Genomic DNA, 21,904 nt, shown 5'->3' on the forward strand with positions numbered 1-21,904 from the left:
CTACTACACATAGTGCTTTCCCCTTACATTCCTTCTTCACCTCTCCTGCCTGTCCCCTCCCTGCTTCCCCTCCCCCACCCCTTGACCTTTCCTCTGATTGGTTTTTCACCTGGCACCCACCAGCCTTCTCCTTCCCACCCTCCCCCCATCTTCTTTATCGGCCCCTGCCCCCTCCTTCTTTAGTCCTGACGAAGGGTCTCGGCCCGAAACGTCAACTGCTCCTTTCCACGGATGCTGCCTGACCTGCTGAGTTCATCCAGCTTGTTTGTACGTGTCTATTTGACCACAGCATCTGCAGTGTACTTTGTGTTTATAAAAATTGTAGCTGTTGCAAAGTATTATTCTGTGACCTAAAAGTGTTGATCTCAAAACTTCCATTTGGATCAATTTTACAAGTGAATACCACATTCCTTCCCCTTTGTGTAAAACAGATATAATGATAGTTAAAACTGTTAGAGGCCTAAGTAAAAAGAAAATTGAAAAAGGTTGCAGATGTTGCAAGGTTTATTTTGATGGGTTAATTTAGATATTCACATTGAAATCATCTAATGGGTTTTACAGGAATTAAATTATTCATAAAATAAAGTCAGTAAACAAAGTGCTGGCCAGTGGCACAGTGACATCAGTTGGGCTGCTTCCGGACACGCTTTCCATCCATGCCAGCTTGGGTGTCGAGCTTGCAACTCAACCTTGTAAAAAAACAACAAACTGCGCTGTGAGAAGGACGTGGGGGACCACTCACAGAATCTTTCCTCCAAGACAACCACTTGGAAAAAAAAAGTGGTCGCCGAGGTTCTGGCAGAGTATGGCACACAAAAAAAAACAATAACTTGTTACACAAGCTTGATTATTGATCAAACTTGATTAGAATCAAATGCAGGTTTGATTCTGATACAAGTAACCCTTGTATCGATATAATTTAATCAAAATTGAATCATCTCATCTATAGGTATTTTTCTGTAGTCTGGCTTGAAATCATATGCATTTTTTCCTATATTCTACGCCTTGACATCAATGAAACAAGGGCACCAAGAGATCTGTGATGTATTAAAGTAACTTTTTTAAAAAAGTGACGACCTAAGATAAAGAAGCTAAGGAAAATATTACTTCCACTTGTAATGTCTGATCGTTAATGTTTCTATGTATTCTTTCAAAACAACAAGTTTTAGGTTTTGTAATATTGCAATATCTACCATAAATATAAGTTACAGAATGCATTTTATACAATGTAAACTTAACACATTGAACAACATTCTAACTATATTATATCTTAACTTTTTTTTTCTTGACTGTTTATATTTCTAGATTGACCGTCTTGATGAGGACTGCATTACAGAGCTGTCAGTGTTTTTCAAATGCTCCAAAAAGCACATGTCCAGCTTGGTATCAGAGGTATGAATCTCCCTCCAAAGTTGTTCATTTTTGATCTTCATTAAATGAATTCGTCCTATTCTAGAGCCTGAATTACATTTGTCTTTTTTATTGTTGTTTTCAGTATTAAAGGAAGATTTAACACCTTTTATTGCAGCGTTACTACCTCCATTAAAATTTAAGGTGATCAGGTTTATTTATCTTAACACCTATAATGTTATAGATGCTTAACTAAATCTAAGTGTTAGTCTTTTTATTTTCTTTTAGCAAACAGTCTAGCATATGACTAGCTCTTCATAAAAATGCTAAATCTCTGTCTAACAACAAAAAATTTATTATGTCCCTTATTGTGGCTCGACTGCAGAAACTTCACTACTGTATTATTAAGGTATGACCCATACAAAAAGGTTGGGCTACACCTGAACTTGGGAGGATCAATTTTCTTGTAGGCTGGTTTGCTAGAACTTTTGGAGAGTGTTTAAGTTGATTTGGCAGGGGGATGGGAACCCGAGTGATAGGCCAAAAGATGGGGCAGTTGGCATAAATGGGAAAATTGCAGTTAGTGCATTGGGTTGAAGTGTGCCTTTTAAACTAAGTAGTAGGTACATAGGGCAAATTTTAAAATGGTGTCGAATACAGGACTGAAGGTGTTATATTAGAATGCATTTAGTATACAGAATAAGGTGGCTGACCGTGTAGCACAGTTAGAGATTGGCAGGAATGATTGTTGTAGGCATCACTAAGTTGTGGCTGAAAGAAGATCACAATTGGGAGCTTAACATCCAAGGATACACTTTGTATTGAAAGAACAGGCAGATGGTGGCTCTATTGGTAAAAAATGAAATTAAATCCTTAGAAAGAGATGACATAGCATCAGAAGATGTTGAATCCTGGTGTGTAGAGTAAAGAAACTATAAGGGTAGTTCTACACAGGCTTCTGAACAGTAGCCATGATATTGGGTACAAATTACAATGGGAGATAGAAAAGACGTATAAAAGGCAATGTTACAATACTCATTGGGGATTTCATTATGCAGGTAGCTTGGGAAAATCAGGTTGGTACTAGATCCCAAGAGAAGGAATTTGCAGAATCCCTACAAGATGGCTTTTTGGAGCAGCTTGTGATTGAGCCCACTAGGGAAATGGTAATTCTGGGTTAGATATTTTGTAATGAACCAAATTTGGGCACCTATGGAAAAGAGTGCATTTAACATTTTGGACCGAGATCCTTCATCAGGCCTGCTGAGTTCCTCCAGCAACTTGTGTGTGTGCTGCTTGGATTTCCAGCGTCTGCAGACTTTCTCAAATTTGATTAGGGAGTTTAAAGTAAAGGATCCCTTAAGAGGCAGTGATCATAATAGAATTCACCCTGCAGTTTGAGAGGGAGATGATAAAACCAGGTGTATCAAAATTACAGTGGAGTAAAAGCAGCTAAAGAGACACCAGAAAGGAGCTGACCAAAATTGATTGGAAGGGGACACTAGCAGGGATGACAGCACTGGAGTTGGTGTGCAAACACTATGTACAGTTTAAATGCAAATGATTGTCTTGGGTGATTCTCTTGCAAGTGCAGGATCTTGTTAGACATTGTTAATGTAAAATGTTGCAAGTCTATTTCTCTTTATTGGTGAGACAGATGGCGAGGGAGCTGAGTGGCTTTGGTTGTAGCGAGGACTAGGCCTCAAGCTGCAGGCTTGTTTATTTTTCTTTTTTTTTGCAGCATTCTGGGAGAGGAGATGCTGGAGTCGGTGTAGTGTGGCAATCTGTGCTGGGTTGGCGTCTGGCCCCTCCCGTGTTTGATCAGTGGAGTGACAAGCTGGATTGTGTGTGTGCATGTGTACATTCATCTGCTTGTTCTTGCCAGTAATGGCCATGCAGCATCAATTTACAGGGCATTTCACTTAGTGTGACTCTATGTTTTACTACTATCTTGTACGAGCCTTGTGTTGTGTATGACTGTTGATACTGTGTTTTGCACCTGTGAGGAGCACTGTTTCATTTGGATGTATTCATGAATGTTTAAATGAAATTAAACTTGAACTTGAAAAGATTTACAGAGAATTAAAGAGGGGTGAGGGTGAATATTGGACCACTGGAAAATGAGATTAGAGAGATAGCAATGTGGGACAAAGAAATGAAGGACAGATTTGATTGGTGGAATTGACGGACTTGTAGCCAAGTTTGTCATTGATATGATGATAGGTAGAGGGGAGGGTGGTGTTGAGGAAGGAAGAAGTCTGTAGAAGGACTTGGACAGATTAGGAGAAGGGGTCAAGAAATGGCAGGTAGAATACAGAGTCAGGAAGAGTATGGTGATGCACTTCGGTTGAAGGAATAAAGGAGTAGGCTATTTTCTAAACTGGGAGAAAATTCAGGAATCTGAGGTGTAAAGGAACTTAGGGAATCATGCACAAGAACTCCCAAAGGTTAACTTGCGGGTTAACTCGGTGGTAAGGAAGGCAAAAGCAGCATTAGCATTCATTTTGAGAGGACTAGAACATTAAAGTAAGAATGTGATGCTTAGGCTTTTTAAGGCATTGGTCAGACCATGCTTGGAGTATTGTGAGCAGTTTTAGACTCTTTACCTAACATGGATATGCTGACATTGGAGGGGGTCTAGAAGAGATTCATAAGAATGATCCCAGACATGACAGGCCTAATGTAGAAGGAGAATTTGATGGTTCTGGGCATGTGCTTACAAGGGTATAGACGAATTGGTGGAGGGGGGGGGGGGAATCTCATTGAAACCCATCGAATATTGAAAGGCTTAGATAGAGGGGATGTTTCCGAAAGCGGGAGTGTCTAGTACCAGGGGGCACGGCCTCAGAATAGAAGGACTTCCCTTGAGAACAGAGATGAGGAATTTATTTAACCAGATGGTGCTGAATATGTGGGAATTCATTGCCACAGATGGCTGTTGAGGCCAAGTCATTGGATATATATAAAGTGGAGGTTGATATGTTCTTGATTCATAAGGTTGTCAAAGGTTACAGGCAGAAGAATGGGGTTGAGAGGGATGATAAATTAGCCATGATTAGCAGGCCAAATTGCCTAATTCTACTACTATGTCTTATTGTCTTAAAAGTTTAGTAGAGTGGTGGGGGGACAGTGGGAGGAGGACAAGCTAAAAGAAGATAGGTGAAGCTAGGTGGGGTGGGGAAACTAAAAGGCTGGAGGAGAAGGAATCTAGAAGGAGAGGAGAATGGACCAAAGGAGAAAAGGAAGGAGGAGGGAACTCAGTGGGAAGTGATGGCAGGTTAGAAGAGGTAAGAGGCCAGAGAGCTGAATAGAAGGGGAGTGGGGAAGGGAAATTCTTACCAGAAGGAGAAGTCAATATTGATGAAATCAGGTTGGAGGCTACCTAGACGGAATATGAAGTCCACCCTAAGAGCGGCAGTATACAAGGCTATGGACCAACATGTTGGAATGGGAATAGGAATAGCAATTAAAATAATTAGTCACTTGGAAATTCTGCTTTTTGCAGATGGAGTGGAGGTGTTTGTCAAATTTGTCCCCAATTTATGACTGGTCTCACCAATGTAGAGGAGGTCTCATTGGGAGCACAGGATGTGCAGGTAAAGTGTCCATCACCTGGAAGGACAGTTTGAGACCTTGACTCAAGGTGAATGGGCCGGTGTAGCATTTCTCTCACTTGCAGGGACATGTGCTGGGAGGGAGATTAGTGGAGAGGGAGGTATGGACAAGGGAATCACAGAGGAAGCGATCCCTATGAAAAGTAGTGTCCCTTGTTAGTATCTGGTCTCTTAGAATACCTTCCAATAATTTATCCACTACTGACATTAGGCTCAAAGGCCAATAATTTCCCAGCTTATTCTTAGAGCCTTTCTTAAACAACTTATCATTAGCTATCCTCCGATTATCTGACAGCTCACCAGTGACTAAGGACATTTTAAATACTGCTGCTGGAGCCCCTGCAATTTCTGCACTAGCATCCCACAAGTTCCAAAGGAGCCACAGTACTTCACGCAATTGTATCAATTTCATCATGCCACCAATTTTTAATCCACGAATGCATATTTGATTTTCAAATAAATGTTTCTACTACCTGAATGCAGTCATTGGTTATCGGAATTAGTTTGAAATTGAACCCCTGGTTCTAGCTTGAGCATTTGATTTTATTGCATTGAAGGTACACCTGCTATAACTAAACCATTAAAGGCTAACAGTCAATTTGGATGCTATTAAGTGGAGTCTACTTTCTAATTTGAATGACCCACTGTCTTAAGTCTTTTCTTTAAATGAAAACCATTGCATTGTTCAATTTAATTCACAAATGGAGGTTCATTTGGGTTCTGTTTCAGTAGCAGTAATTTAAGCACGACAGAATGTCTACATTAGAGGAATGATGATTCTATATTAAATATCATTGGTTACAAGGCATAATTTCTTGGTTCAATGAGATGTGATATCCTACTTCTTATAAAAGTAATTGGTGAGGTATAGTTGTGTCTAAGAACACAAGAAAATGGTAGAAGGAGTGGGCTACCCTGTGCCAGGTCCCCGTGGTTCTTGATTTCACAGTCTTTCAAAAATCTATCCCACTCCTCTTTAAATTCTTCTGATGATCTGCCCCTGAGAACTCTCTGGAATAGAAAATCCCAAGTATTCGCTGCCCTTTGTGAGAACCAGTTTCTATGTGTCTGTGTTTTAAGTTGTTTTAAAGTTGAAACTAATATAGTGATTGGTTATTCAAAGCCAATAGGAACCAGCCTTGACCAAATTGTTCCCATCTTGTTAAATATGAATTAGTTTGGTCTTTTTTGCCATCAGGTTAACAAACTTGGTAACCAGTTAAAGGGATCCTGAGCTGGGAATAAAACCCAACTAGTTTTAATAAAGGGATTACTTTTGAAATTTACGGTATTTTGGAATAATCCCTGCAAATTGCAATATAAGAAATGAAAAGTTATTGTAAATAAGACAAGTTATTATGAGCCAACCAAACCACTATTTATTCAACTAAATACTTTAAAATTCAGAGATTTCATAGATTTTAAAATAATACAAATTATATATAAAGTAAAAAATGAACAGTTACCAGAAAGTATCCAAAGATTGTTTAAAATGAGAGAAAGTCAACATGATTTGAGAGGAATATGTATATTTCAAAAACAAAGGATAAGAACAAATGTGAACATAGAATAGTACAGCACAATGCAGGCCCTTTGACCCACAATGTTGTGCTGACCCTTAAACCCTGCCTCCCATATATCCCCCCCAACTTAAGTTCCTCCATAGACCTGTTTAGTAGTCTCTTAAATTTCGCTAGTGTATCTACCTCCACCGCAGACTCAGGCAGTGCAATCCACGCGCCATCCACTCTCTGAGTAAATAACCCTCCTCTAATATCCCCCTTGAACTTCCCACCCCTTACCTTAAAGCCATGTCCTCTTGTATTAAGCAGTGGTGCCCTGGGGAAGAGGTGCTGGCTGTCCACTCTGTCTATTCCTCTTAATATCTTGTATACCTCTATCATGTCTCCTCTCACCCTCCTCCTCTCCAAAGAGTAAAGCCCTAGCTCCCTTAATCTCTGATCATAATGCACCTCACTCAACTCACTTCCACAGCCTCCAGGCGCGTCTTCCCACCTTTATCTCTAATCGGTCCTACCTTCACTCCTGTCATCCTTTAGTTCTTCACATAATTGAAGAATGCCTTGGGGTTTTCCTTTACCCTACTCGCCAAGTCCTTCCTATGCCCCCTTCTTGCTCTCCTCAGCCCCTTCTTAAGCTCCTTTCTTGCTACCCTATATTCCTCCATAGACCCATCTGATCCTTGCTACCTAAACCTCATGTATGCTGCCTTCTTCCACCTGACTAGATTGTCCACCTCACTTGTCACCCGTGGTTCCTTCATCCTACCATTCTTCATCTTCCTCACCAGGACAAATTTATCCCTAACATCCTGCAAGAGATCCCTAAACATCAACCACATGTCCATATAGTACATTTCCCTGCAAAAACATCATCCCAATTCACACCCACATGTTCTAGCCTTACAGCTTCATAATTTGCCCTTCCCCAATTAAAAATGTTCCTGTCCTCTCTGATTCTATCCTTTTCCATGATAATGCTAAAGGCCAGAGAGCAGTGATCACTGTCCCCCAGATACTCACCCACTGAGAGATCTGTGAGCTGACCTGGTTTGTTACCTAATACTGGATCTAGCATGGCATTCCCCCTAGACGGCCTGTAAACATACTGTGACAGGAATCCGTCCTGGACACACTTAACAAACTCTGCCCCATCTAAACCATTGGAACTAATGTAATGGAACTAATACTAATGTAAAAAATCATTGTATTTCAGTCAGAGGGGTGAATTTATGGAACAGCTGTAGTGAGAATTTAAAAACATGCACCACACTTAACAAGTTTTAAAAAATTATTTAAAAATTTAATGAACAAATATAAAATACATGATTTAAAATTAATGGGAGTAATGTAAATAAATGGAATTGGATTTTGTGTTAAAAGATTAAGAAATTTTTTGTTATGATGATTGACACCAAATATGTTTTTGTATAGTAAGAGGAGTAGGCATAATAATCTGCAGCTTCAGCCTACACCCTTTTGGTCTGTTTTAAAGATTTTTATTATTTAATTTTGTTTTATGAAATCATCGTTGAAAATTATGCTTTTTGTTTGTACTGACTGAAATAAAAATTTCATTCATTCATTAAAATTTTGTGATTAAAGAAAGAATAAGATTTATAGACCAGTTAGTTTGACATCAGTAGTAAGGGAAATAGTAGTCCATTATGAGGGATCTGGTAATAGAAATGTGGTTTTGTCACATTTGTGCACAAACTTCATATTCCTTAATTTCCCCTAATATCTAAAAAGCTATTTACATCTGGCTTTTCTGAGATCCAGCAAGGGAAACATCGTTTCTGCATCTACCTTGTCAAACTCCAATCCTCCTGCCTCCAGGAAGAATAGGGCAGGTCAGATGACCTTTCCTGTCATTCCAGAATCAATCTGATAAAATTTCATGATACTCCCTCCATCACAAAGTCAAACCTGAAAACAATGCTACAGATGTCGTCTCAAAAGAGCTGTATATAATTAGAGCAAGACATTTCTAACATTACGGTACAGCAGACTATTTGTTGAAATGTTAATTTTCATGATCTGTGTACAGTCGGCCCTCCTTATCCGTGAATTCCGCATGCGCGAATTCAACTAACCGCGAATCTCGAAAACCCGTAAGTGCTCTTCCAGCACTTGTTGTTCGAGTGTGTACAGACTTTTTTTTCTCGTCATTATTCCCTGAACAATGCAGTGTAACAACCATTTTACATAGCATTTACATTGTATTAGGTATTATAAGTAATCTAGAGATGATTTAAAGTATACGGGAGGATGTGCATGGGTTATCGTGGATCGGGATTGAAAAAAATCGGAACTTCTCTTACTAAGGAAGTGAGAACAGGAACAACTGGTATTATATAGCATCAGTTAGTCAAACGTTTGTCTTAGTATATAGTATATATTTTACCTTTCTATGCATATAAAACACTTAAGAGCATATGTTTCAGCGCCGAGCTCAGGAATGGAAGTTCTCGGGACCCGGGACTGATTGCTCCCGAGTGTGCTTTCCACTGTGTCGGATTGATGTTGAGGATCAAAAACCCCAACCCCCCCACCCCTCCACAAACCCAATAATTAAACCACAGCGTTGCTTAGTAATAATTGTAGCTTTCATTGGGGCAGAGCCTTTCTCACTTTATCCTTTAAAATTGTTCCGATCGTTGACTGACGTAGTCTAATGCTTTTCCAATGACCGATGGCGTTTCACCTCTTTCCGATCACTTTATTATTTCCACTTTATTTTTAATCGTGTTCATGATTATTTTCGCAAACAGAAACACTGCGGATTCAGATCTCTGCCGCCGGGTCTTAATGTCCACCTGACTGAGACAGGTTAAATAAGGTCTGGGGTTCCGCTGGGTCCTAAGGTCCACCACATTGAGACAGGTTGAATAAGGGACTTGAGCATCTGTGAATTTTGGCATCCGCGGGGGGTCCCGGAACTAATCCCTCGCGGATAAGGAGGGCCAACTGTACAACACCAAAATCTTTCTGAACGCCAGCACTTCCCAATCTTTCACCATTTTAAATAAAAGTAGTCTTTCTATTTTTTAACGAATGATCCCATATTTTTCCACATTGTATTTCACGTGCTATGTCTTTGCTTATCACTTAGCCTGTCTATACCCTCCCGAAGCCTCTCTTCTAAAAAGTCCTCACTGCGATCTACTTTGTTATCAGCAAGCAGAAATAAATTACACTTGAGGGCTTCACAAAATCGGTGTTAAAAATTTTGAGCATCTTGAGCACCATTGGTCACATCTTCCCAATTCCAGTTTCTGTTTGCTAACCAATTCTTGATCCATGCCTGTATTTTACCAATACTGTGCATCTTCTTCATGGGCCCTTAGCTCCCAGTGGAACACAGGCCATTGACGACCTCCCATCTCCATCATCCAAAGCCAATGGTACGGTTGGAGTTCATCAATGTTTTTGTAATCATTGCATACACTGTACAGGGGATTGTCCTATACAGCTTCATCAGAGCCCCGCTAGCAGGCCTTACCCATTTCCACCTCTCTCGACGGGGATGTAAAGTTGAACTTTGAGAGGCACCAATACTGTGCCCTTCACTTTTTCTTAATCGTCTCTTGCAGTGTTGTAGAGGATGTTCTTTGAGTTCATAAGCACCACATTAACTGGTTCAATCTTATTTACTGTTAGTTAAAGCACAAAAAAACTTAACAGATTTGTCAAACATAACTTTCCTTTAATAAATTTGTGTTGCTTTTGTCCAAAGCTATTGTTATTATCTAAGCACACTGTTACTAATTTCCCAATAATAGTTTTCAGCATCTTCCTTAATGATTAATGTCCAACTGGCCCAAAGTTCCCAGATTTTCTCCCTTACTTTGTCTTGCTAAAAACTTATGAGACCATACATTGTATCCAACAATGACAGTAAATCTGTGCGGGAGATATTTTTTTTAAAGTAGAAAAGCCATTGCACTGAGGCCGCTCCCCTCTCTTGAGCTTGGAAGTCCGATTCCAGTGGTACAAGTAGTCTTCACAACTGGGTTTTCCTTGGTTGACCATGACTATTTTTGTGCCTTGTCATGCCCTTTGCTTTCCACTAAATATTGCCGTATTGATCGTTGGATCTCACTGTTGAACTCATCTGTCCAGTCCGCTGGAGCTAACTTTGCATACTAGGACCGGCATGTCCCTATCACTCCAGGGTATGAACTCCACCAGCTACCCTCACCTAGTTTACCCCACCTGCCAAAGTAGTGAATTGTGGTGTGGCCGGTGTCATTAAATCATAATTGTTATTGGAAACGTGTATTAGTTCAAATACAGCTTCCTATTACACATTAGATCAAGTTTTTTATTATTTTGTTTTAGTGGAAATATGATAGAATAACTGCTGCATATCTACTGCTGTTACACAAGAAAAGCCATGGAAAGTCAGTCCGTTTATTCGCTTGTGCTGAGCAGCAGGTGTCAACACCTCTAACAGAATTGAAGGTGAGGAGTTAATTTAAGACTTAATTTTAAAATGTCTTTAACAGTAACTTAATTTTTTATTGCATATTACAACTACCAAAATTTTTTAAAATGCAACTTTTGAGGAAAATGTATAAATCACTATTTTAGGTACAAATCCTTTATTTTTAATGCCCTATTTTCATGCCCTTCATATCCCACTCCCAATTTAAAAGAACCTCAGGCTCATGATGATCTGGAGTTGTCTGGGACCACTCCCTATATAATCCATTGCTAAAAAAGTGGTAAGTGCTTGTCTTTGAAAAGGACCACATGAAGAAGAGCGACATGCAGCTTCCTAGCCTACAGCAAAACCTGTTTGTCTGCTTACAGGCAAAAAGCAAGAAACCCGAAAGAACCCAACTTTTTTTTTAAAAAAAGACCAACATCTAATGAACAGAGAAAGAGGGAAAAAATACAAATCATGCTAATGATAGAAGCAAGCAACAGCGTTTTGAACCAAATTGAGTCCATAAACCCATATGCCGGAGCAGCTGAAGTAGGCCCAAAGCCTCAGTCTCAAGTTCATCATAAAGTGGGAAAATCGCCACAAAACTCGCAGACACAAAATGGATAGCAGCCAGAGGAGCGCCACAGAGATAGGAATGAATGTCGCAATAGAGCAAGTGCAATCGGCCTGACCTCTCCTCTGGCTCCGACATCCTACCTTTCCAGTCTATCTGGGCTGGCATATAAATTGTCCAAACACCAGGTCGTCCCCCACATTAGCACTCAGGCCCCGCTGCAGTGATAAGTTCTCAGCCTAGACCTTGCCGCCCAGCCCAGAGCCATTCTCAACCTTTCCACATCAGCTTGCTGCTTAGATCAATCCTACCTTGCATCTGGTTTAGGTGGACAGACATCGAAACTCCCCTGCCTTGACTCGTCTCTGAATCGCTCACTGCAACTGCTTCCCCGACTCTGAAACCATCTCAAACATGTTCCGTTATGACTTTGCAATGCACCAGCATGGTTCATACTTTGAGTCAGCTTCATCTTTGCTCACCTCTTCATTGCTTGTGGTGACAGTTTACCACAATTTATCTCAGAAAAGGTGTTCTTAATGATGTTTTTAGTTGTATTTCTTGCCTTCCCTTCTATTGGGAGAAACCTGGTCTCCCAATAGAATTATGAGCTTAAATTCTAAATTTGATCCTTGTTTGCATTCTATCTACTCTACTCTTCCCCCCACCCCCCGCCAGAAAAGAAAGATTCTTATTACAAGCCTTTTTGAAAATAAATGAAGGATATAATTAGTGGATTGGCATGTATGTTGTTTTTTTCTTAAAGAGTAGGATATTATCTTGTGGAAGAATGTGTAACGGATTGTAAGTGGTTTATTTCCTATGAGATTGTTTCATCTTTTTGCATCAGTATTGGTGTACATTTGAATATAGATGTTTATATTACTGATGTAATGACTGTGCCAAACTAGTGTTTGTAATGCAAATTTTATCATGTAGCTTCTTTGAAGAACTGTTTTTCTTTGAAATTTATGGTGATATGAGTAATTTTTACTTTTTGCGGTCACATTACTATTTAATCTTTGTATTTTGTAGCAAATTTATCTCCTATTTTTTATTAGTCAAAGAGAAATATAAACTTCGAAGATTTGGAAGATGATCAAGCCTGCATACGTGGATCACTGGACTTTATCGATAAGTGCATCCTCAAAGAGAAATTTCCTTTTACAAACTCATCCCAAGTTACAGAGGTCTGCATAATTTTTCATAGATTTCTTTATGATCTGGTACTTCATTCTGACAATTTCATTTTGCCAACAATAAAAATATATCAAATTGTATAAATTCTTGTGTTTGGAGGAATCAAGTTCTGCATTTTTGCTCATGATTCCAGCCATTTCTGGATCCTTAAAACTGCGGAGATCTTAACTTCTCAGCCAATGACAAGTGCATTCAAAACAGCAAAACTTGGAGTAATCTGTGTTTGTTTGCATAATACAGTGACATCTTGATCAGGAATAGCACATGCCTCTGGAAGATTGATACTGATGGCTGATGTTATTGTATTTAAATGTTCATTGGTATGTCATTCTTGTGGAGAAGAAAAAGCTGCTTTCTACTGTTAACATTCCTTGATAAACTTGACTGAGGTCAATACTAAATAATTAGCTAACCTCCATTTAAACATATCAAAATGAAGTTCTACAACTTGTGAATCAATTACCAGATGAATCATCACGTCAACATTTCAATATTGCGTGCTCAGCATGTTATTCCCCAAAAATCATAAAGTGATATTTGGCATTCATATAATTGAATTAATGAGGAAGACCAATGCATTGCTAGATTTGTTTTTCTGTGTGTAACGTCTGTCTTTGTATCTCTGGTACATTTGTATTTTATGCACGTGCACGCGCGCGCACACACCCACCAAATTGACATGTTGATTACTGCAAACTTTAATCAATTTGTACTGGTACATTTGAAGTGTTTTAAACTATCCAAAACATTTCTTCCGTTTGTGATTAAGCACCAAATTGCTTCAATTTTGACTTGAGGTCAGATCGATGCCCAATATGAAAGCTGCTTCTATATTGTTGGATCTTGTGCAGCCAATAAAATGGAGTCTGCTTAAAACTGTTGGAAAAACTGCTCGTATGTTTTTCGTAGGAACAGTCTTTGTGTCAAGATGCTCATGTTTCTAATCTTTATAATCATTCACAGGCATGTTGTATTTTTGAAATTCCATGAGATTAACTCATCGATTTCTTTAAAATACTTTTTAATCTTATTACACAGCAAGCACTTAAAGATCATTCAGAAGATAATTTTCAGTCTTTGGATAAACAACAAAAGCTTGCTTCAATGAAATCTGGAAACAAAGAAAATATAAAGCAAATAAAAGTGCATATGAATGTCAACGATAACTTTGTGCAGCCTGAAACCAGAACACCGGTTGTTCAGAAAAGCCGTGAAAAGAAAAATCTAGTTATTCCCAGAAGAAATGAAGATGTTCCTAATAAAGGTAACCTCTTCAGTTGTTAAAATCTTAGGTTTTTGTGTCTGTTATGAAACAGGAAGTGGTCCAGCCACGTGGTTCAGTTTCCAGCCAATGTAGTCTGGCACTCATAGATTAAGAAAGAGTTGTTTGTTCTGTAGAGTGTAACAGTAGGGATGTATGTACAAGCTATGAAACTGTTGCCACATTTCTTTCTGGTATTTGAAATACTGATTTGCTTTATAGTGACCACTATTTTCTAGCAAGACAGATGAAACATGTTGCATTACAGAAAATCAGTATACTTCATGAAAGCATAGAAATAAAACCAGGAATAAGCTAAACAGCCCCTCAAGCTAGTTCTGCCAAGGAGCAAGATCACTGCCAATCAACCACCTCAACACAATTTTTTTGTCCTATCTCCATTTCCTTTGATTCCCATGCTTTTTGAAAGTGTATTACTCAAATTTTAGTGACATCAGTCTGGGTTTTCACAGAGGGAATTCCAAAGATTTGCCATCCTTTGAGTGGTGGTGGGGTATGGGGAAATTAAGACATAATTTAATGATATATTACCAGATGTGTGCTAAATTTCCAGTGATCATTATTTATGTCAAAATAGTAAAGCATTCTTGCAATTACACTGCAAATAATGATCAAAACATGATCTTTTACCTCTGTTTTGGAACACTATTTTTGTACCTGGTCACCTAACACTGATGTGCAAGATACTATTTTTGTTCAAAATGAACATTAACTCCAGCATAAAATAGTGGTTGATTTCAGAAATTAAGTTCTTGAGGAATTATGGTTTAGGCATATTTTATTTGGAACAGAAGATATAGTTTCAATTAATAAAGAATTATCCAGCATATTAGAATACAAGGAATTTAGAACTTTGGAAGAGAAGCTACATAGAACAACTTAATTGGAAGAGTGAGAGACCTGTGGCATAACTGTAGTTCAAAGACATATAGTTGTGATTCCACAGAGAAGACATTGAGAATATACAGAAGTCATCAATATAACTGTTTAGTGAATATAGGAGGTATTCATAAAACAGTATAAACTTTTTTGGCTGATTTTTGCTTCACATGGAATAAATAACACACTTTAGATATTGCATAATTTAAAATTAAATGCTAATATAGAGGAACTAACTTTTTCATCGTTTTATGATTTAAAGGAAAATGTAAAGAAAACCAATGTCCTGCTTCCTTCTTAACTCTTTCCAAACAAAATTATCTTTCAAACACAAAACTTGCATTGGTTTTCACTTCGCCTCCAACTTCCACCTTGCCCTCAAATTTATCTGGTCCATTTCTGACACTTCCCTCCCCTTTCTCAATCTCACTGTCTCTATCTCTGGAGACAACTTATCCACTGATATCTATTATGGACCCACAGGCTCTCACATTTGCCTGGAATATATCTCTTCCCACCCTGTTACTTGTAAAAGTGCCATCCTCTTCTCTCAATTCCTCTGTCTCTGCCGCAACTGCTCTCAGGATGAGGCTTTTCATTCTAGAATGAAGGATGTCCTCCTTTCTCAAATGAAGGGGCTTCCCTTCCTCCACCTTCAAAGCTGCCCTCAACCACATCTTTTCCATTTCACGCATGTCTGCTCTCACCCCATCCTCCTGCCATCCTACAAGGGATAGAGTTCCTCTTGTCCTCATCTGCTGCTCCACCAGCCTTCACTTCCAGCACATAATTCTCCAAAGCTTCCACCATCTCCAACAGGATCCCACCTCCAAGCACACCTCTCCCTCCCACCCACTTTCTGCTTATCATAGTGGTTGCTCCCTATGCGACTCCCTTGTCCATTCGTCTCTCCCTACTGATCTCCCTCCTGGCACTTGTCCTTACAAGTGGAACAAGTGCTACACCTGCCCCTACACCTCTTCACTCATTACCATTCAGGGCCCATTTTAATTCCACTTCCCATTCCCATTGCGATATGTCCATCTATGGCCTGCATCACTGTCGTGATGAGACCACACTCAGGTTGGAGGAACAACCTTATATTCTGTTTGGGTAGCCTCCAGCCTATGGCATGAAAATCAATTTCTCAAACATATGGTAATATCCCCCATGCTCCCCCCACTTCACCATTTTCCATCCCCTTTTCCCTCTCTCACCTTATCTCCCTCCCTGCCCATTGTCTCCCTCTGGGGTTCCTCCCCCGCCTTTCTTTCTTCCATGGTCTTCTGTCTCTTTCGCCAATCAACTTCCCAGCTCTTTACTTCATCCCTCCCCCATCAGGTTTTACTTATCACCTTGTGTTTCCCTTCTCTCCCCCTTCCCCCCCCCCCACCTTTTAAATCTACTCCTCAGCATTTTTTCTCCAGTCCTGCTGAAGGGTTTCAGCCTGAAACGTCCCTCCAGCGTTTTGTGTGAGTTGCTCGGATTTCCAGCATGTGCAGATTTTCTCTTGTTTGTGATTGGCTTTCACTTGCCTTTTTCCAAGTTAGAATACGTTTTTTTAATCCGTTCTTAAAAATTGTGTTTACTTTGAAGAAAGTCAGTATTTTAAATATCACTACTTGTACTGAATGGTAATAATACCCATCAATGACAGGAAATACATTTTTGTACTTGCATACTGACTTGTATTGAAACTTTGATTTGTTTTTGCATAGCTACAAAACTTTGCTGGAAATTTTATGTTTGAGCTGAGTTTAAAGCAAATATTGAAAGGTTTTTATTTTGTATTACGTTTTAATTTCTTTGTCTCATTGTTTAACTGTCAGCTGTGGTCAAAGAGACATCTTTAAATCAGGATTCAAACCAAGATGTCCCACAGGAACATACAGCTGCTGCATTTAGTCCAGAAAGACGGTATGTGCATACAGCAACTGTATGATTCAAAGTAAGCAGTAGAACATTTAATTATTGGGGAAACTCTTTTTGTCTTCACATACAATTATTTTCTGTAACCACCACTGCCTGTGAGGTGTTTGTACGTTCTCCCCTTGACCACACGGGTTTCCTCTGGGTGCTCTGGTTTCCTCCCATAGTCCAAAAGATGTACCATTTTGTAGATTAATTGTTCATTGCTAGGTTTACATTGGGGGGTTGCTGGGCGGCGTGGCTCGGAGAGCCTATTCTGCACAGTATCCCAATAAATAAAAGAAATGCCATCAGTAGAATTAGCAGATATACATAGCTCCTCCCATTTCAGTTCCAGTTTCCTTTCCTTAAACTACTACCGGCATTGGATATTTTCCAAATAGGAAGAACTTGTGAATTTGGTACTAAATTTAAAAGTTCCCCAATACAGAAATCAGTTTTTAAAGAAAAGTAAAAAATACAATTACAAAATTATTAAATGTTGGCCTTTATCTCAAGAGCTGGAAATTGTTATCAGAGTCCAAGCTGTATCTTGATTAGAGTACTTATTCATATCTGGGAATTGCACCTCAAAGTATATATTGGCATTTGAAGGCATGTTAATGCACGCAAGTATGTTATTTTCCTGAAATTTCCAAACAGTAAGCTTCTGACATTTTCTTCATCCCCTCCTGATAAGTTCACACTTATGCAGATCTTAAAACACCATCTTCTTCCAACAGCTCTGATTAATTGATAACACCACGCCCAAAGAAATGCTTTAATAGCTGGCAACACACACAAAATGTTGGTGGAACGCAGCAGGTCAGGCAGTATCTATAGGGAGAAGCTCTGTCAACGTTTTGGGCCGAGACCCCGACAGCGCTTCTCCCTATAGATGCTGCCTAACCTGCTGCGTTACATCAGCATTTTGTGTGTGTTGTTTGAATTTCCAGTATTTCCTTGTGTTTGCCCTTTAATAGCTGGTTAAGCCAAGCTCCCAGCTGCTAAAGCTAACAATTTGAATGTCTTTCATGTGCAAACTATAAAAATCACACTACTAAAATGTAATTAATAAAATAAATAAAACTATTAACTTGCACGTATTTTAAAATCAATCACTAAAAAGCAATTATCCAAAAGGTTGTTCATTGAATTAGTGGAATTATTTAACCTTATACTTCAGCAAACAACAGATTTCCCAACATAACTGCTGGGAAACTGCAGGGAGTTGGTAATGCATAATACATCTAATACAAGAATGCATTTGGAGAAGAGCTGGAAAACAACTCTGAAGAAGTTTAGTATTTCCACACCCTTGTTTGGTAGTCTGAGGTTGCCTCGAGAGAAATGAATTTAGTTCTGTTCGACAAAAACTAATGGCATTTCTCATGGAAGTCCAGATCACTATTTTCCAAAATAATTTTTTTTACTTTGAATAAAACTTGATGGGGGTGGGGCACACCATTCCACTTGATGTCTTTTCCAAATAGCCCACTCAGTATCTCTTCTGGTATTCTGAACAAAGACTGTTTCTGTTCTGCATCAAGTGAAACAGTTGGTTGCAATCAAGATTCTCTTAAGTACCTTAAAATCAGTTAAGAAGTTTCTTAATGCAATCTATCCAGCCATAACGCTATAGGATGAAAGTGATTAAAATAGAAAAAGTGCAGAAAGGATTCACAAAAGTATTGACTGGTTTGGATGGCTTGCGTTCTAAGGAGAGGTTGAATATCCATGGTCTGTCTTCTCAGGAGTGAAGGAAGCTGAGAGGTGACACGATAAAAGTACATAAACTATTAGAGCCCTGGTAGATAAAAGACTATAGATAGTCAGTGTTCATTTCCCATGCTGAAGGATCTCAGCCTGAAACGTCAACTGTACTCTTTTCCATAAATGCTGCCTGGCCTATTGAGTTCCTCCAGCATTTTATGTGAGTTGCTTGGATTTCCAGCACCTGCAGATTTTCTGTCGTTTGTTCATTTCCCATGGTAGGGTCGTCATGGTAGGGTACCCATGGAGGGTATACATGAGTGAGGAGAGCTTTAAAGGGGATCTGAGGAGCTGTTTTTGTTTTTAAACCATAAAGACTGGTTGGCATCTGGAATGAGATGCAAGAGGTGGTGGAAGTGGAATGGTAACAGCATTTAAGAAGCATCTATTCAGGTACTTGAATGAGCAAGGAATGGAGAACATAGAATTATGCATACAAGTGGTATTGGTGGGTATGATTGTCAGCATAGACAAGGTGGGCTGGAGGGCCTTTGTTTCTGTGCTGTATAACTATGACCCAATGATTTTACTTTCTGTCTTCTGTATTTAGGGACTATAGTATTATTTTTCTACAGGATTATTTAAAATTTCAGTTGAACCTCTTTTTGTTTTCTTAACTCTTCACTCATTATTAAGATTTCAATTATTATCAATGGAGATTGGATTTCCCTTTTAACAACCACATGTAGTAGGTCCTGTCTGATTTCTGAAACACTTTGCATTTTTAATCTTTGAATTTCTTCTTTCTCTTCTTGGCATACTTCCCTAATCAATTCAGTTCTTCCTGTAATTTATCTTATTCAGCTTTCAAATCTGTCATTTTCATTAGGTTTGTATCATCTGAAAATTTTGCCAGTGGTATTTCTCTTTGTACCATATACTTTATGAAACCACTCATAAGATACCAGACTCCCAGTGGAGCGTTTGCATATTGCTGCATGTTCACAAATGGTTATTATTCAAGGTCAGTCATAAACCAACTCTCATCCTGGTAGGTCTAAGGGCTCCTGAACTGTTAAGTGAAGAACACTGTAAATTAACAAAAGATCCACTCAGTGATGATGAAAATTATGTAGTTTTATTATTTGCACAATTTTGGTTCTGCTTTATAAGGAGTGGATTAGGCTTTTCATATTAAAATAAAAGAACCTATTAAATGTTGGAACTTACAGGACTCGTTCATTGGACATTAATTTATATCAGAATAATGGTGAAAGCAGCCAAAAGAAAAAGGGAACCAAGATGTTTGGAAGCTTGGAGCGGGGGTTGGACAAGGTGATCACAATGCTAACTCCTAGCAAACGGAAAAGACCTTTTAAAGATGGACCAAGGAAGATCAAGGTTAGTCTTTCAGGTTAACTTTACCAATTGATCCATTGTTAAAAATCAGATTGAGTGGTTAAACTGTGGAATCAGTTATGTTGAACATACTGAGGAGTAGTATGAGGAGTTGAACATACTAGAAGTAGTAATGGTAGGACACTGAGGAGTGCAGTAGAACAGAGGGATCTGGGAGTACAGATACATAATTCCCTAAAAGTGGCGTCACAAGCAGATAGGGTTGTAAAGAGACCTTTTGGTACATTGGCCTTTATAAATCAAAGTATTGAGTATAAGAGTTGGAATGTAATGGTGAGGTTGTCTAAGACATTGGTGAGACTGAATTTGGAGTATTGTGTGCAGTTTTGGTCACCTAATTACAGGAAGGATATTAATAAGGTTGAAAGAGTACAGAGAAGGTTTACAAGGATGTTGCCGGGACTTGAGAAATTGAGTTACAGAGAAAGGTTGAATAGATTAGGACTTTATTCCCTGGAGCGTAGAAGAATGAGGGGTGATTTGATAGAGGTGTATAAAATTATGATAGGTATAGATAGAGTGAATGCAAGCAGGCTTTTTCCACTGAGGCTAGGGGAGAAAAAAAACAGGTCATGGGTGAAGGGGGAAAAGCTTAAAGGGAACATCCTAGGGGGGGCTTCTTCACACACAGAGTGGTGGGAGTGTGGAATGAGCTGCCAGATGAACTGGTGAATGTGGGCTCACTCTTGACATTTAAGAAAAACTTGGACAGGTATATGGATGAGAGGGGTTTGGAAGGATGTGGGTCAGGTGCAGGTCAGTGGGACTAGGCAGAAAAATGGTTCGGCACAGCCAAGAAGGGCCAAAAGGCCTGTTTCTGTGCTGTAATGTTCTATGGTTCTACTCTAGCAAGGGGGGATATTTATTAATTTTATTTGTTTCTGTTAATTGATGTAAGATAAAAATATTGGTAGTCGATAATTTTGTAAATCTTCTTGACTCTTGGATGTTTTCCTGCACCATTTGTACTTTATTGGCAAGCTCCATAGCATAGTCTTTGCTTTACCTCAAATTCTGTTGTAGCCAGAAATAATTACCACCTGTTGGCCATCAAAATGCAACTACTCAATGAACCTTCTTGACTGTTTTTGTTTGTTGTCGCCATTCACAAATGTAGGCCTTAAGTTATGCATATTTGTGACACAATTCTCAGCTCTCAACTTTTTCACTGCCTCTCTGAGCAGCAACTTCTCCAGCCAAATGTTTAAATGGCAAACAATTCAATCTTGTGCTTTAACTTCTGCTGCAAATTTTAAACTATTAACTTTTTAGTTGCAGTATCACTTATCTATTAGCAAATTGCCTATGAGCAACTTCATATTGCTCATATGAGCCTTGTACTTCTGACTCATATAGAGTCATAGAAAAGTACAGCTCAAAAGCAGACCCTTGGACCCATCTAGTCCATGCCGATCCACTTAAACTGCCTCTCCCATTGGCCTGTACTGGGACCATAGTCCTCCACACTGTACCTATCCAAACTTTTCTTTTAAACTTTGAAATCGACCTCACGTGCACCACTTGCACTGGCAGTTCATTCCACACTCTCGTGACCCTCTGAGTAAAGTTTTCCCTCATGTTCCTCTTAAACTTTTCATCTTTCATCCTTAACTCATGACCTCTAGTTGTAGTCCCACCAAATCTCAGTGGAAAAAGCCTGGTTTAATTTGCCCTATCTATATCCCTCATAATTTTGTATACCTCTCTCAAATCTCCTCTCAATCTTCTACAGTCCAAGGAATAAAATCCCTTACTGAAGTCCATATAAACAACATCCACTGCTTTACCCTCGTCAACTTTCCTAGTAACCGCTTCAAAAAATTCAATAAGATTTGTCAAACATGACCTTCCACGTACAAATCCATGTTGACTGTTCCTAATCAGACCCTGTCTATCCAGATAATTATATTTACTATCTCTAAGAATACTTTCCATTAATTTACCCACCACTGACGTCAAACTGACAGGCCTATAATTGCTAGGTTTACTCTTAGAACCCTTTTTAAACAA

General features: G+C 39.1%; 1 protein-coding gene across 4 annotated transcripts in view; it reads left to right on the forward strand.

Annotated features, from left to right (window-relative positions):
- The window catches only part of melk (maternal embryonic leucine zipper kinase), a 93,775-nt gene that overhangs the window by 53,779 nt on the left and 18,092 nt on the right, over nucleotides 1-21,904 (forward strand). For 3 of the 4 annotated variants that reach the window (XM_073023979.1, XM_073023986.1, XM_073024004.1), the window contains 6 exons: nucleotides 1,306-1,392; nucleotides 10,829-10,951; nucleotides 12,555-12,683; nucleotides 13,732-13,957; nucleotides 16,684-16,771; nucleotides 19,708-19,876. In XM_073023979.1, the coding sequence (XP_072880080.1) occupies nucleotides 1,306-1,392; nucleotides 10,829-10,951; nucleotides 12,555-12,683; nucleotides 13,732-13,957; nucleotides 16,684-16,771; nucleotides 19,708-19,876 (822 nt within the window). The remainder of the gene's footprint in view (nucleotides 1-1,305; nucleotides 1,393-10,828; nucleotides 10,952-12,554; nucleotides 12,684-13,731; nucleotides 13,958-16,683; nucleotides 16,772-19,707; nucleotides 19,877-21,904) is intronic. The other variant, XM_073023995.1, reaches the window with a different exon arrangement.

This window comes from Hemitrygon akajei, chromosome 2, assembly GCF_048418815.1.
Source record: "Hemitrygon akajei chromosome 2, sHemAka1.3, whole genome shotgun sequence".
In the NCBI taxonomy this organism is placed as follows: Eukaryota; Metazoa; Chordata; class Chondrichthyes; order Myliobatiformes; family Dasyatidae; genus Hemitrygon; species Hemitrygon akajei.